The sequence below is a fragment of the Ceratotherium simum genome, chromosome 2 (genome assembly GCF_057802395.1).
Source record: "Ceratotherium simum simum isolate JZ-2026a chromosome 2, ASM5780239v1, whole genome shotgun sequence".
In the NCBI taxonomy this organism is placed as follows: Eukaryota; Metazoa; Chordata; class Mammalia; order Perissodactyla; family Rhinocerotidae; genus Ceratotherium; species Ceratotherium simum.
Window position 1 is genome coordinate 23,939,762 of NC_141901.1, and position 17,340 is coordinate 23,957,101.

The 17,340-nt window shown below is 38.5% G+C and overlaps 1 protein-coding gene across 1 annotated transcript in view; it reads right to left on the minus strand.

Annotated features, from left to right (window-relative positions):
* RPS6KC1 (ribosomal protein S6 kinase C1) overlaps positions 1-16,210 on the minus strand; it is a 178,245-nt gene extending 162,035 nt beyond the window's left edge. Inside the window, exon 1 of the mRNA XM_004424901.3 lies at positions 16,001-16,210. Within this exon, the coding sequence (XP_004424958.1) occupies positions 16,001-16,105 (105 nt within the window). The 5' untranslated portion in view covers positions 16,106-16,210. The remainder of the gene's footprint in view (positions 1-16,000) is intronic.
* Between the last annotated feature and the right edge of the window lie 1,130 nt (positions 16,211-17,340).

Sequence of the window (17,340 nt, forward strand, 5' to 3'; positions counted from 1 at the left end):
TCTTCTCAAGCATGCAAGGAACATTCTCAAGGATAGACCGTATGTTAGGAAACAAAGCAAGCCTCAATAAATTTAAGAAAATTGAAATCATAACAAGCATCTTTTCAAACTATAATGCTATGAAACTGGAAATCAACCATGAAAAAAAAACTGGGAAAGTGACAAAAATGTGGAGATTAAACAACATGATGCTGAAAACCAATGGATCACTGACAAAATTAAAAGAGAAATCAAAAAATATCTGGAAACAAATGAAAATGAAAATATGCCATACCAAACCATATGGGATGCAGCAAAAGCGGTCCTGAGAGGGAAACTCATAGCAATACAAGCCCACCTTAACAAACAAGAAAAAGCCCAAATAAGCAACCTTAAATTACACCTAACAGAACTAGAAAAAGAAGAACAAACAAAGCCCAAAGTCAGCATAAGAAGAGAAATAATAAAAATCAGAGCAGAAATAAATGAAATTGAGACCAAAAAAACAACAGAAAGGATTAATGAAACAAAGAGTTGGTTCTTTGAGAAGATAAACAAAATTGACAAACCCTTAGCCAGACTTACTAAGAAAAAAAGAGAAAAGGCTCAAGTAAATAAAATTAGAAATGAGAGGAGAAATTACAATGGATATCATGAAAATACAAAGGATTATAAGAGAATACTATGAGAAATTATATGCCAACAAATTGGACGATCTAGAAGAAATGGATAAATTCTTAGACTCATACAACCTCCCAAAACTGAACCAAGAAGAAATGGAGAATCTGAATAGACCAATCACAAGTAAAGAGATTGAAATAGTAATCAAAAATCTCCCAAAAAATAAAAGTCCAGGACCAGATGGCTTCTCCAGTGAATTTTACCAAACATTCAAAGAAGACTTAATACCTGTCCTTCTCAAATTATTCCAAAAAATAGAGGGACATGGAACACTTCCTAACTCATTCTACGCGGCCAACATCACCCTGATACCAAAGCCAGACAAAGACAATACTAAGAAGGAAAATCACAGGCCAATATCGCTGATGAACATAGATGCAAAAATCCTCAACAAAATATTGGCAAACCGAATACAGCAATACATTAAAAAGATCATACACCATGATCAAGTGGGATTTATACCAGGGACACAGGGATGGTTCAACATCCACAAATCAATCAACGTGATATACCACATCAACAAAACAAAGAATAAAAACCACATGGTCATCTCAATAGATGCAGAGAAGGCATTTGACAAGATACAACATCCATTTATGATAAAAACTCTCAACAAAATGGGTATAGAAGGAAAGTACCTCAACATAATAAAGGCTATTTATGACAAACCCACAGCCAAAATCATATTCAACGGGCAAGGACTGAAAGCCATTCCTCTCAGAACAGGAACGAGGCAGGGCTGCCCACTCTCACCACTCTTATTCAACACAGCACCGGAGGTTTTGGCTAGAGCAATTAGGCAAGAACAAGGAATAAAATGAATCCAAATAGGCAACTAAGAAGTGAAACTCTCACTATTTGCAGATGACATGATTTTATATATAGAAAACCCTAAAGAATCCATTGGAAAACTATTAGAAATAATCAACAACTACAGCAAAGTCGCAGGGTACAAAATCAATCTACAAAAATCAGTTGCATTTCTGTATGCTAATAACAAACTAACAGAAAGAGAGCTCAAAAAGATAATACCATTTTCAACTGCATCAAAAAGAATAAAATATCTAGGAATAAATCTTATCAAGGAGGTGAAAGACCTATACAAAGAAAACTACAAGACATTGAAAGAAATCGATGATGACATAAAGAAATGGAAAGACATCCCATGCACGTGGATTGGAAGAATAAACATAGTTAAAATGTCTATATTACCTAAAGCAATCTACAGATTCAATGCAGTCCCAATCAGAATTCCAATGACATTCTTCACAGACATAGAAAAAAGAATACTAAAATTCATATGGGGCAACAAAAGACCCAAATAGCTAAAGCAATCCTAAGAAAAACGAACAAAGCTGGAGGCATCACAATCCCTGACTTCAAAATATACTACAAAGCAACAGTAATCAAAACAGCATGGTACTGGTACAAAAACAGACACATAGATCAATGGAACAGAATTGAAAGCCCAGAAATAAAACCACACATATACCAACAGCTAATTTTCGACAAAGGAGCTAAGAACATACAATGGAGAAAGGAAAGTCTCTTCAATAAATGGTGTTGGGAAAACTGGACAGCCACATGCCAAAGAGTGAAAGTGGACCATCTGCTATCGCCATTCACAAAAATTAACTCAAAATGTATCAAAGACGTGAAGGCGAGACTTGAAACTGTAAAACTGATAGAAGAAAATATCAGCAACACACTATTTGACATTGGTCATAAAGGAATCTTTTCGGATGACATGCCTACCCAGACTAGAGAAACTAAAGAAAAAATAAGCAAGTGGGACTTTCTCAGATTAAAGAGCTTCTACAAGACAAATGAAACCAGAATCAAGATGAACAGACAACCCACCAGCTGGGAGAAAATATTTGCAAAACATATATCTGACAAAGGGTTAATCTCCATAATATATAAAGAATTCACACAACTGCACAACAAAAAAACAAACAACCCAATCAAAAAATGGGCAGAGGAAGTGAACAGACACTTCTCCAAAGAAGATATACAGATGGCCAATAGGCACATGAAAAGATGTTCAACATCACTAATCATCAGGGAAATGTAAATCAAAACAACACTAAGATATCACTTCACGCCTGTTAGAATGGCTATAATCACCAAGACAAAAAACAACAAATGTTGGAGAGGATGTGGAGAAACAGGAACCCTCATACACAGCTGGTGGGAATGCAAACTGGTGCAGCCTCTATGGAAAACGGTATGGAGATTCCTCAAAAAATTAAAAATAGAAATACCCTATGATCCAGATATCCCACTACTGGGAATCTATCCAACGAACCTGAAATCAACAATCCAAAGAGGCTTATGCAACCCCTATGTTCATTGCAGCACTATGCACTATAGCCAAGAAGTGGAAGCAACCTAAGTGTCCCTCGACTGATGATTGGATCAAGAAGATATGGTATATATATATATACAATGGAATACTACTCAACCATAAAAAAAAGACAAAATCGTACCATTTGCAACAACATGGATGGGCCTGGAGGGTATTATGTTAAGTGAAATAAGCCAGAAAGAGAAAGACAAACACTGCATGATCTCACTCATATGTGGAATATAAACCAACACATGGACAGAGAAAACTGTATTGTGGTTACCAGGGGCAATGCGGGTAGGGGGTGGGAACAAGGGGTGAAGGGAGACATATATATGGTGATGGACAAACAAAAATGTACAACCCAAAATTTCACAATGTTATAAACTATTAAAACATCAATAAAAAAATTATATACAGCATTCAGAGACAAAAAATTGTATCAATATTCCCTGAGCAAAGAGGAAGAGGGGAGATTCTTTCAGACTTCTCTAACTACTAAAGACAAAAAGTCTAACACCATTTAGAAAAATTTCCTCACAAGACTTATGAAAAGAAGAAAGCTTGGTGCTTAAATCATTAAACAGCATTGCAGAGTGGAAAAATCTCATATGAGATACATAATACCATCTAAGATGTAAATGTAAAATTCATCAACTTGATACTACAATACGCATTTTGCAAAACCAAACGGAAAGATCCAAACATATTAAAATGGTTGCCTAGGGATGAGAGGAAGAAAAAAGTCTTTGATGACTGGTGACACTACCATGAACTGGGGATTATGATCAACTCAACACTACTCCTGAGGTCCAAAACAAAAACAAAAACAAAAAAATACTGTTGAGAGTCGGACAAATCTGAGTCCCAATTATGGTTCCTCCACTGACAGGCTTGATCTCCTCTATAAAACATCGATAATACTCCCTGCCTGGCCTGGCTGTGGTCGACACCAAACAAGAACACACCAAGAACTCTACAATTAAAAAGTTAGCTCACTCTCTCCCTTACCAGAGAATTTAACTATCTTGAAAGGTCCCACCTAAGAATTCCAGACAGGAAAAGTTTCTAATTTCTTGCCACTCTATTCTCCAACTTTCAAGATATATAAATTTGGTGAAATCTCTTAGCAATTTTCACTGGTTTAGAACAGTGCTGTCCAATAGAACTTTCTCTGATGATGGAAACACTCCCTATCTGCACTGTTCAACACAGCAGCCCCTGGCCACAGGAGTGCGTGTGGCTACTGAGCACTTGAAATAAGCCTACTCTGACTGAAGAACTAAATTTTTAATTTTATTTCACTTAAATTAATCTAAATTTAAATTAAAATAGCCACATATGGCTAATAGCTACCGTATTAGACAACAGATTCAGAAGAGGCTAGAATACGTAACTAACAACTATATATTATTCAAATATTGGATTTTAGCTATTACTTTCAAATACCAGCCCTCCTCCCCCAAACAGACACATACCTTTGCAAAAGTATGGTGTTTCACATACTGAAATGATTTAATTTTGCCTCCTAAATATCCTTCTTATGTTTTTGTAAAATGTGCTAATGAGAAGAAAGTCAGGGATAATCAATCCACTAATAATCCACCCACCAAAAATAGTCAACATATGATCACTGGCAATAAGGTATATTTAGGTGTACCTCACATTCTACAAGTTATATTTTTCTGAAAAATTAACAGATTTCTTGAATTTACAACTCAATCATTTTATAAATATACTGAAGTATCCTACTATTTTAAATAATCTTCCTTTACATTGCAAATGATCTTTTTGTGACAAAAGAAATTATTTCCCGGTTTGGTGCACATATCAGAAGTATCACATTTTGGATTTTCTTCAGGTAAGCCATTCCTAGAAATCAAATATATGTGTACTGCATAAGCAAAAGTATGTTAGCCATCCCCTAACAATATCCACAATTTTAAAACCATCTTGTCAGAAATAACCGATTTGATTATGATTTCTCATCCACACTCTCAGTGGCTCACATACTTCTATGTGCTGGGGCTACGACGGTGAGCACAACAAAGTCCCTGCCCTCCCGGCGCTCACAGCCTAGCAGTGCGCATGACTGTGATGGGGGTGGGGTGGGATGTAGAGGGAGCAGGGAGTATTTCCCAAACTTATTTTCCTATCTCAGAGAACAGTAGTGTGCTAAGCAACAGATCGGGAAGCACTTCACCCTAGACCATTGCCACGACACTGAATGCTCGCTGTCAGGACCACACTGGCATCCCAGAAGCAGTCAAGAACAGTTTAGTGATTTAAGACTTTTAATGTTTTCATGATAATAAGATACTCACGGTTATTACAGAAAATCAAAGTTTAAATACTCTTACACTACCTAAGTGAAGGTCTTTAATTTTAAACTTAGAAGAACTTCTCTTCAACCTCAAATACTTCTCATACAAAGGGGGAAAATTTTACTTAGGCAGAGTTCAGAAAATCAAATGAAATGCTGTTTGCTGAGTATTAACTATCCCTTTCCCCAACAGCACAAACAAAGCTTAGTGAAAATCATGTCTGGAAAGTGGAGGCCTACGCTTTCCTGATTCTTCTCTTTCCTCTTTGGTTCTTTTGCTTCTCTTTTGTAGGTTCCTCCTCCTCCTTCTACCCCTCAACACCCTGTGAGCACTCTAAGAGTCAGTCCTAGACTCCGTTCCTTAGCCTCCTTTTTTTTTTCCCTAAAGCTTCAGTGCAAAGTTGTGTATCCTAATCGTTAGTTTTTAATTTTCTACATGAGCCGCCACCACAGTGTGACAACTGACAGACGGGTGGTATGGTTCCACAACCGGGAAACAAACCTGGGCCACGGCGGTGAGAGCGCCGAATCCTAACCACTAGACCACCAGGGCTGGCTCAAATCTCCTTTTTAGTATTAAGAGACAAAGTCTATATCTGTGCTAATACTATTCAAGGCACTGCGCTAGGTATGGGGGAAAAAAAACTTGATTTTGCACATTTACATTTGCAAAGCATTTTATATCAATGATTCACTTTATTTCCTCAACAACCTATGAATTAGGCAGGGGTGGTTATTATGAGTGCCCCTTTTACTGATAAGGAAACAAGATCCAGAGACTTTTGTAAGGTCACATGGCTATTCACCCTTAGATCTGGAATTAGAACTCAGATTTTATGACTCCTGGTCCAGTGCTCTTTCCGCTGCATCCCTCAATTTATCTCTAGTATTTTCAGCAATAACTAAGTTTACTTACTTCCACAAAACACTGTCACCATTAGGTTTTCTTTAGTCTTTCACTTATTCGTTCAACAAAGATTAGTGCTACTCTGCTGCTAGGTACTAAAGTCAATGGAGAATACACCGGGTCTGATTCCCATGCCACTACATTATAAAAATATAATCACTTGCCAAATACTTTACCAAGTTCAACCACTTAGCACCTCACTGTAAGAGATTCAGCATTCACACATGTATAATCTCATTTAAATAAATTAAGACTGTGTCCTCTGAAATGGAAACCAAACACACAAAAGGGTTAGAATAACATGAGCTGGGCCCAAATGGTCCATTAGTAACAACTCTTTCTAACTATGTAATTCTCTTCAGTGGGACTGAAAAACTGATGAAAAATAAGAACATCAATCATAAATCTGAGAAAAGAAAATGATCATACTGAAAATGAACAAAATTGAGCCCTTAGACTCAGATTTTTATAACTTTTAATACTATATTACCAACTATCTCAACAAGTAATACCAACTTTAAAACACAAATACTGTAAATTCACACTGATATAGATTGCTAGCATTTAGTAATTTTTTTCTGGGTGAATTTCAATATTTTGTCATAAAATTCAGCCAATATAGGATTAAGAAAAATGTGGTATATATATACAATGGAATACTACTCAGCCATAAAAAAAGACAAAATCGTCCCATTTGCAACAACATGGATGGGCCTGGAGGGTAATTTATGTTAAGTGAAATAAGCCAGAAAGAGAAAGACAAACACTGTATGATCTCACTCATATGTGGAATATAAACCAACACATGGACAGAGAAAACTGGACTGTGGTTACCAGGGGCAGTGGGGGTGGGGGGAGGGGGGTGGGGGGTGGGCACAAGGGGTGAAGGGAGTCATATATATGGTGATGGACAAACAAAAATGTACAACCCAAAATTTCACAATGTTAGAAACCATTAAAACATCAATAAAAAAAAAAAATTCAGCCAATATATTCCAAAAAAGCTGGAATTTAAAGCAGTGATTTTGGGGCCGGCCCTGTGGCATAGCGGTTAAGTACTCGAGCTCCGCTGCTGGCGGCCCTTTGGATCCTGGGCGTGCACTGACACACTGCTTGTCAGGCCATGCTGTGGCGGGGTCCCATATAACCTGCAGGAAGATGGGCACAGATGTTAGCTCAGGGCCAGTCTTCCTCAGCAAAAACAGAGGAGGATTGGCATGGATGTTAGCTCAGGGCTGATCTTCCTCACACGCACACACTAAATCAACAAATACTAAAAAAAAAGAAACATTAAAAAAAACAAAAATTATTCAAATCTGTTATATTTCCTACAAAAAAATGATCACAAAATAAATCCCTTTAGAGACAAATAGAAATAAGTTAAATACACATTTTAAGAAGATACTTTTATGAGCAATTTATTATGTCAAGTCTTCTGATGGCTACTTCACTATTAGTGTTCAGCTGCTAGTGTAGGGTAATAGCAGAGCTACGAGGATAAAGTACAAGAGTAACATATATTTTTTAAAAACTAAACGTCAAGATACAAATAATCAAACATGAAAAGAAAAGAAAAAGAGGGGCAGGCCCACGCTTCATTTCTCAAAGATACGACTCTCCAAATATAGGACAGGTATAATAGGATATACAAAAATGTAAGGCTACACTATACTGAACATTTCCCATTGTGGTAATTAGGTAACCCAAATGGCACATTCATCAAAATAATGCATGCAACCCTGGCTTTCAGACATTTGACTTCCATAAAATCCATACTTTCATAAAAATATACTGACACCTTTAAACTGCACTTCATACACACAAAAAAAACAACTCTGGCAAGAAGAACAGTACCTCAGAGAGCCCAACTCACACAGGCAAGCATCCCCTTACAAACTCAACCTCCCCCCTACCCCATCACCTGCATCTCAGCCCCTCTCCCTCTTTTCCCTGCAGAGCTGCAGGTGTCACTGGTTGGCAAGAATATTTGGGCGAGTTATTACCCACCAGCCAGGTAGTCTGGACCCAAGAGACAGCACCTGCACAAACCATAATTAGACATTTTACATTTTTTAGTTCTCTGGAGTGGAAGAAGTCCAACATAAGATAGATAAGTCAATGGGACAAATTTTAGACATTCAACTTTCTAACAAGTTTTTACGACAGTAATATGTTGAAAGTAAGGAAATGCTGCTTTCTACATTATTAAAATCCCAAAATTTCAAGAGAGAATAAAGAAACTATAACAGCAAGTTACCTCTAGATACTCAATAAACGTTTGCTGAAGTTGTTTTTCTCACTTCAAATTTTACCAATTATTATGGCACCACTCTAAGGGAAACTTTTCCAATCAAAGTTCAAGGAAAATCAAAATTCTTAACGTTAAAGAAAGTTGGCAATTTAACATAAAATCTTAATATCTGAGCAAACAAGTTGTCAATAAACAAGATGAAAACAGGAATTTTTCAAAATCCACTTAACTAAATTTTTGGTACACAAGTTATGTACTTAATATTAAGAATCAGAAAAAGGAAAGGAAAGAATAAAACAAGACTCTAGAAAAAACTGAACAACTTGAGTCATGATTTTTCAAAAATTTTAAGCATAAATACATTTTACAACAAACTGATGTCCCTCTCTACCCCCATAATTACTCCATTTGCTGAAAATATCTCCAGATTAAGCCAAAACCAAGTATTTCTTCAAGAAATCTTCACAGAGCTATTGTTTTAACAACTGAACACTAATAATTCTCACAGCTTTAATACCAGGCATTTGTAATAATGTAAGAGGTTAAGGGTTTAAAATTTAGTAGGTCCTTTTATTCCTTTAAAGTGACTTAAATTATTTCTTGAAATGTTTATGAATATGCATTACTTTCCAAATAAAAAGCTAACTAAATTAAAAATTAAAACATGCTGCCTCCCATATACAAAAACTCCACTGTGAATATCATACTTAAGGGTAAAAGACTAAATGCCTTCTTCCTAAGATCAGGAACAAGGCAAAGATGTCCATTCTCACCACTCATATTCAACATTGCACTATAAGTCTTAGCTAGTGCAATAAGGCAAGAAAAAGAAATAAAAGACATACAGATTGGAAGGAAGAAATAAAACGATCCCTTTTGCCAGACAATATGGATTGCCTATGTAGAAAAAAACAAGAACTCTACCAAAACTCCTAGAACTAATAAGTCACTTTGGAAAGGTCACAGAAATGTTAAGGTGAACACAAAAATGAACCAAATTTTTTTATACTAACATTGAAAAATTGAAAACTGAATTCTTTTAAAAAAAATACTACTTACAATAGCTACAAAAAATGAAATGCTCAAGAATAAATCTAACAAAACATGTACAAAATCCGTATGCTGAAAACTATAAAATGCTGATGAAAGAAATCAAAGAATACCTAAATTAATGGCAAGACATACTATATTCATGTATTTGAAGATTCAACATAGTAAAGATGTCAATTCTCCCCTAAACTGATCTACAGATTTAAAGCAATTCTAATCAAAATCCCATCAGGATTTCTCGTAGATTTAGACAAGCTGATTCTAAAATTTATATGGAAAAGCAGAGGAACTAGAATAATCCAAACAATTTTGAAAAAGAAGAAGAAAGTTGGAGAAATCATACTACCTAATTTTAAGACTTAGTATAAACCTACTATAATCAAGACAATGTGGTATAGCACAAAAGAGAAAATCCAGAAACAGATCACAGAGATATGGCTAACTGAATTTTGACAGAGGTGCAAAGGCAATTCAGTGAAGAAAGGCTACTTTCTTGAACAAATGGTGTTTTGTTGCAACTGGATATCTATATGCAAAAAATGAACCTCTACCTAAACCTCACACCTTATACAAAAATAAACTCAAACTGGATCATAGAGCTAAAAGTAGAATGCAAAACAATAAAACTTCTAGAAGAAAACATTGGGGGGAAAAAAATCTGTGACCGCAGGTTAGTAAAGAGTTTTCAGACATGACACTAAAAGCATACTCCATAAAAGAAAAAAATGATAAACTGGACTTTACCAAAATTAAAAATTTTGCTTTGTAAAAGACACTGTTAAGAGAACGAAAAGATATGCTAAACACTGGGAGAAAATATTGGCAAATCACATATCTGACAAAAAACTTATATCCAGAACAAATAAACAACTCTCAAAACTCAACAGTAAGAAAACAAGCAACCCAATGAAAAAAAAATGGGGGGCCAGCACAGCGGCATAGTGGTTAAGTTCGTGTGCTCCGCTTCGGCGGCCCAGGGTTCACTGGTTCAGATACCAGGCACCAACCTAAACACTGCTTACCAAGCCATGCTGTGGCAGGCGTCCCACATATAAAATAGAGGAAGATGGGCACAGATATTAGCTCAGGGCCAATCTTCCTCAGGAAAACCAGGAGGATTGGCAACGGATGTTAGCTCAGGGCTAATCTTCCTCGCAAAAAAAAAAAAAAAAAGAAAAACAACAGTCTCAAAAGATTAAATATTGTATGATTCTATTTATATGAAACCCTAAAAAAGACAAACATAGTGCTGGAGAGTAGAGGAGTGGTTGCCAGAGGCTAAGAGGTGGGGAGAAGAGTGTGAAAAAGGGATAGCATAAGGGAGGTTTTTGGGATGGGAACTGTTGTTACCTGATTATGGTAGTGGATATATGGATGTCTATGTGTTGAGATTCACAGAATTATATAACAAAAAAAGTCAATTTTACTGTTTTTTAATTTAAAAAATGACACTTAAAAAGAAAAGTATTGCCTATTTCCAGCCTTCTCTCAAGTCCCTTCTATAGTCCAGGTTCTGTGCTAGGCACCAAGAATACAAAGTTAAAAAGACAATCTGCCCTCAGAGGAGGGGGCAGACAAGTACAACATGATAAAGGCTTTAATGGAGGAGTATATAATACACATGGAGACCTACACCTAAGAAAGGCTTCCAGGAGAACACACTTGAGATGGGGAGGGACTGCCAAGACAAAAGGAAAGAGCATTCCAAACAGAGAAAGCAGCATCTAACAGAGAGGTATGGGAGAACACAGTATACTAACAGACTTGGGCAAGCACAAAAAATTCCCCTCCAAAGAACAAGCAAGCCACTGAAGATTACGGTCAGGAACTGAAAGCAGGTTCCCTCCAAGCAATACAACCAGTGTTTCTATTTGCATCTTTGGAAATGGCAGTTTTCAGGCTCAAGTCAAGCTGAGTACTTCTTCCATTCATTCCCTTGCTCCCCTTTGTTCACATCATCATAGTCACTGTATTATCCACGTATCCATCACTCTCGCCAAACTACAGTAAGGGCCCTGAGGGAACAAACAGGAGTCCCCATATGTACACCCAAAGAAGCCAATGAAATGTGTTTTATAATATAGGTATTCTGCAGCACAGCACTGGGATCAAAAGCACTATGACTGGGGCCAGTCTACCTGGGTTCAAATCTAGACTCTACCACTAGTTAGCTGTGTGACCCTGGGCAAGTTACTTAATCTCTCTGTGCCTCAATTTCCTCACTGACAATGTGAGAATAATAATAGCATCTACTCATTGGGCTGCTGTGAAAAATGTGCTAATTTATATAGAGTGCTTAGAACAGTGCTTGACTCATAGTAAGCACCATATAAGTGCTTACTATCATTTCTCAACAAATATTAGCTATGTAAAATGAGGACTTATGTATTCTCACATTGTGAAAACAAACACAAATTACTTTAAGTATGTGCAAGACCTGCATGTTGAAAACTAGAAAACATTGCTCAGACAAACTAAAGAGCTAAATAAATGGAAGATAAATGTTCATGGATCAGAAGACTCAATATTCTTCAGAAATTGATCTACATTCTCAATGCAATCTCAATCAAAATCTGGGTAGGTGTGTTTGTAGAACCTGACAAGCTGATTCTAAATTTTATATGAAAATGCAAACTATCTAAAACAGCCAAAACAATTTTGAGAAAGAAAAAGAAAGAGGACTTAGACAACCTGATCTCAAGATTTAGTATAAAGCTATAGTAAACAAGGCTGTGTGCTAATGAAAGCACATGTCCACACAAAGACTTGTATACAAATGTCATAATAGCTGTATTCATAATAGCCAAAAACTGGAAACAACTCAAATGTCCATCAACAGGCGAATGGATTAATTGTAGTGTAACTATACAATGGAATAGTGACTAACAATAAAAAAGAATAAAAACACACAACATAGATGAATCTCAAATAATCATGCTGAGTTAAAGAAGCCAGACCAAAAAAAGTACATACCGTACAATTCCACTTATATAAAATTCTAGAAAATACAACCTAATCTCTAACTACAGAAAGCTGACCAGTGGTTGCCTAGCAACAGGGAGTGGGGAGAGGGGACTGACTGCAAAGGAGCATGAGGGAACTTCTGCAGTGATGACTGTGGTGGTGTTTACACAACTATATACATTTGTCAAAACCCCTCAAACTGGGGCCGGCCCGGTGGCATTGCGGTTAAGTGCACCAGCTCCGCTTCAGCACCCTGGGGTTCGCAGGTTCGGATCCCAAGCACATACCGACGCACAACTTGTCAAGAAATGCTGTGGCGGCGTCTCATACAAAGTGGAGGAAGATGGGGCACGGATGGTAGCCCAGGGCCTGTCTTCCTCAGCAAAAGAGAGGAGGACTGGCATCGGATGTTAGCTCAGGGCTGATCTTCCTCACACACAAAAAAAAACAACCCTTCAAATTGTACTCTTAAAATTGGTGAATTTTATTGTATATAAATTATGCCTCGATATAAACAAAATAAAGTCATAAGGTGGCACTGTCTTTTCAGAATAAAGCATACCTTTTGCTTCCCATACTCATGGAAAGAATACGGGCAAGAATTACCACGCACTTAATATTGCTGAGAAATCTAAATTACAATATAAGAATTTTGTAAACTTAGCATGATGAAACAACCAAAAACACTGCTAATGGTTCTTTTATATCTATGTTTCCTTCAACTAAACAATCAAAGGAAATCTACAGAAGAATTTTCCAATTCTGAATAGAAATACTTTATCTAGGTAAAAATTAAGAAGCAACACAGAATTTAACTAGCAAATCTGTTAGCAAGCTTGCTCACTGACCACAAGGTCATTAAGCCTGGCAGGTTCCAGAGAAGTGAAAAAAAGTATAAAGGAGATTTAAGATAAAAGAGTTCTTATGCTACCCAAAATTTAACACTGCTACTTCCAATGATTCTGATTCTACTGCTACAGAAAGAACCCACAAGGGTCAAGAATAAAGAGATTGTTCCTTAAAGCTAGAAGTAAATCAGTAATAGGAAACATACAGAAGACATTCCTAATTTTTCTCTCATGAACTTCTCTCAGGGGAGCACTACTTACCCAGTTAATTCTCCTGAGCAAAGATGTTTTTCTCCTTTAGCCTCAAAAAACAATAAATATTTTACTTGTTTTATAATATTAAGCACAGTTACTTTTAAGGTATTTCTCAATGTTGACCCTCAAACCTTAAAATTAAAAAATAAAAGCCGTAACATTAGCAATAAATGAGGACATAAACATTTACAAGGAGAAAAAAGGCAGTGTAAGCAATTTTCAAGTTCAAATAACCACAGCAATATGTAACATGCATATTATATGGATTTGGTTAGTTCTACGGCAACGTGCTACTTTATCTTCTAATTTATATAGTCAGAAAAGTTAGTTTAGTAAATAGTTGACAGCTTAAGAAAAGATATTTAAGATCTAAATTGGGTTAACCTTTCCTTTTGTAAAGTAAGAATACAAGTAATCCTCATCCTCAGTGTTTCCTATTGAAGTTCCACAGACACATTCACACCTTCAGGCCTTTATGGGCTCTATCCCTTCTATCTACGATGCCCTCTCGTTTTATCCCACCTGTCTGGATTCTTCCCATCTCTCACTACCTGTTTTAATTGGTACATGTTCCCTGATCCCTTGAGCCTGAAGCAGTCTGTCTTCTGAAACCCCATAGCTCTTTTCTGTAGTCTCTTATGACATTTAACCCTTTCTATCTTGTACTATACTTCTCAAGTCCAGTCAGCTCTCTTCTACTATGAGTATCGTTGAAAGTGAGATCCACACTTCATTCAGCCTTGTATCTCTCATAGCACTTAGTGCCTGGAACTAAACATTTATAGGGTGTGCTGCCTAGAATGAAAACATTCGACAATGCTTTTTTAGGCACTATGTGCCATCCACTGCCTTAGGTGATATAAAAGGAAACAAATACCAATGATAGAGACCCACTCTAAGTCTACTAGAGACATAGACATGCAAACAGATTGATACGATACAATTGCGGTAAATGTTATAATAAGGGGGGAACATTATGCATGTTAAAATTGGTTCTATTTCCACAAACTACGTTAGGAAACTAAGTCTAGATTTTTTGAAGGGCCCAATGACTAGAAAGGTCTCAAGAGTGGTATTATAAGGGCCCCTTAATCTTAAGAAATTTCTTACATAATCTGAAACTAACATTCCACTTATATAACAACCTTACCTGCAAACAGGGAGTAGCAAATTTCTCTCTATGCTCAGTACAGCCCTCTGCAATAATCAGGCCTAGTCTTACTATCTTTAAACAAACTTGCTCATCCCATCTTCTCACATTTGTCTGAATTGTGCACCACTTCCATAAATTGCGTGCCACTTCCGTGCTCCAAACTCTGCTTATCTAAATCTACTTAACCTCTAAGTTTCTTCTCAAGGCCTACTTGCTGAGCTTTCTATCACATACGATCACTACATCCTCCAAATGTATACTGTACTATTACGACTATCTGCACCTCTTTTTTAACAATTAATGATAATGATAGAGTTAATTCTTAACTTTTTATATAACTTGGAGTTAAGCAGAACTGGTCTCAAATCCCACATGTGCTACTGCCTTGCAATGTAAAGTTGGCCAAGTTATAGAACTCCCTTGAACCTCAGTTTCCTCATTAAAATTAGGATTAAATTGAGTGATGCTTACCAAATGCCTAATATACATACATACTCATACATACATACATTACATAATACTTAATTAATTTTATTATTGTTTTCCAAGAATAGATGAAAACTCTCTTTAAAAATATAAAGTGGGTACTTAAAAATGGATCTGTTAGTTGATATAAAGGAGCCTCACAACTTTTAAATGTGCCCTCAAGACAACTCACACAAGACACTCTCAGTAGAATTTCTCCTAAGTTTCCTTCTGTAAGCCATGAAAAACTCAGAGGCAAAAACACACAGCCAGACAGAGGTCCTAGGCTGGTGGCCCTAACACTGACATCCTTCTCATGAGTCTTGTCTGCCTCAGTGCAAACCTGACGCTGTGTAAACAATCAAGAGAAAAAATATCTTCTATTACATATATCAAATAATACATAAACTAATATTTTTTTAATCTGCATTTTCCCTCGGAAGCAAGCAAAACCACTTCTGCAAATTTCAGCCTCAGAAGGGAAAGCTAAATGGAATTGGGGCTGAGTCATCAATTTAAAACCATGAAGCTCGGCCCCACCCTGCCTGGAACCGGGACACTACCGCAACCTCCTCCAGCCGAGTCCCGGGCATCCCACACTCAGCCCCTACCGCAGCCTTCCTGAAATCCCCACCTCCGGCGCATCTCCCGGCACTAGGAGCACCCAGACCCACCCTAGGCTCTGACCCGGGATCAGGTACTCCCACACCAGTGTCCCCACCCCAGCCTCTCGTGCCCCAATACAGGCTCCTACTCCCGCCCGACACTGGCACTCACCCGGGCGGTGACCTTATACACCGTGTAGCCCCTCGGGTGTCGCTGGGGATCGGTGACAGTGTAGAAACGCGCCAGGTCGGCACCCCGCTCCCGGGCAGAGGTCATCCTCCCGCCGCCTCTGTCGCCGCCGCCTGCCGGGGATCATCAGGGCAATCCGGCGCCGCCGCGGTCCGGGCTCCCCAAGCAGCGGCGAAGCGAGGAGGGGGCGGTGGCTCCACGGCGGCGCCTCCGCCGCTCGGCTTAGCTTCCGGGTCGGGAGAAAAGCTTCCGGGCCAGGCCGGGTCCCGTTGATCCCCATCCGGGCGTGGGACTGGCAAGCCGGCGAGGATCAGGTTGGTCGCGCCGCCCTTCTGGTCATTGCGGAGACCTGACACGTCTCCACTAAGTCTCCTGGTGCCTCTTAGATTTTGTGAGAGCTGTGATGGCTACGACACACTGGTGAGAGCCTGGTCCTCCGCACCCCCGCCCAGCCCGTGTACAGACTTACTTGGAATCGTAAAGGAATGGAGGGATACCCTAACTGAGCATCTTTTTTCCTTCCTTACTCATGTCCTAACATTTTAAATACCCACAACAACATCTGAACTCTCTCGCAGACATAAGCCTTTCTTCTTTCTAAGATAAATCCCATCCGGGGCCGGCCCCGTGGCTTGGTGGTTAAGTGCGCGCGCTCCGATGCTAGCGGCCCGGGTTCGGATCCCGGGCGTGCACCGAGGCACCGCTTCTCCGTTCATCCTGGGGCCGAGTCCCACATACAGCAACTAGAAGGATGTGCAGCTATGACATACAACTATCCACTGGGGCTTTGGGGGGAAAAAATAAAATAAATAAAATCTTAAGATAAATCCCATCCACCTGTGCACTCCTGTCTTTCTACCTCCACAGCAAGCCACCAACCCTATATCAACCTTAAAATCCAAAGACCCCCCGCCCCGCCCCCGATTTTAAAAGCTGGAGCCTGCTTCTGGCTCGGGCGGGGGGGGGGGGGGGGACTCACACGACCTCTCAAAGCTACTACGAAAATAGTTTCCCATTTCAATTGGTTGCTATGTAGTGCTTGGCAATCCCCTTATCTTTCCTTGATCAGGATTCTTATTCCCCGTAACGTTCATTCCAAGTCTTTACCATTCTTCTCAACCCTCTACTCCTCCTCCTCTTGCCTCCCTACCCATTTCTACCTGCCCCTGACTTCTTTACTGGGCGGGGGCGGTGAGGGGGTTGGGGGGCCTTAGTAACAATCCTTTCGTCTTCTCACATTCCTGTTCCGATCTGAGATGTAGATATATGCTTTGCTTTTGTAAGACTAATCACTCCACCTGTGCGCTGAAACCCATCCTCTT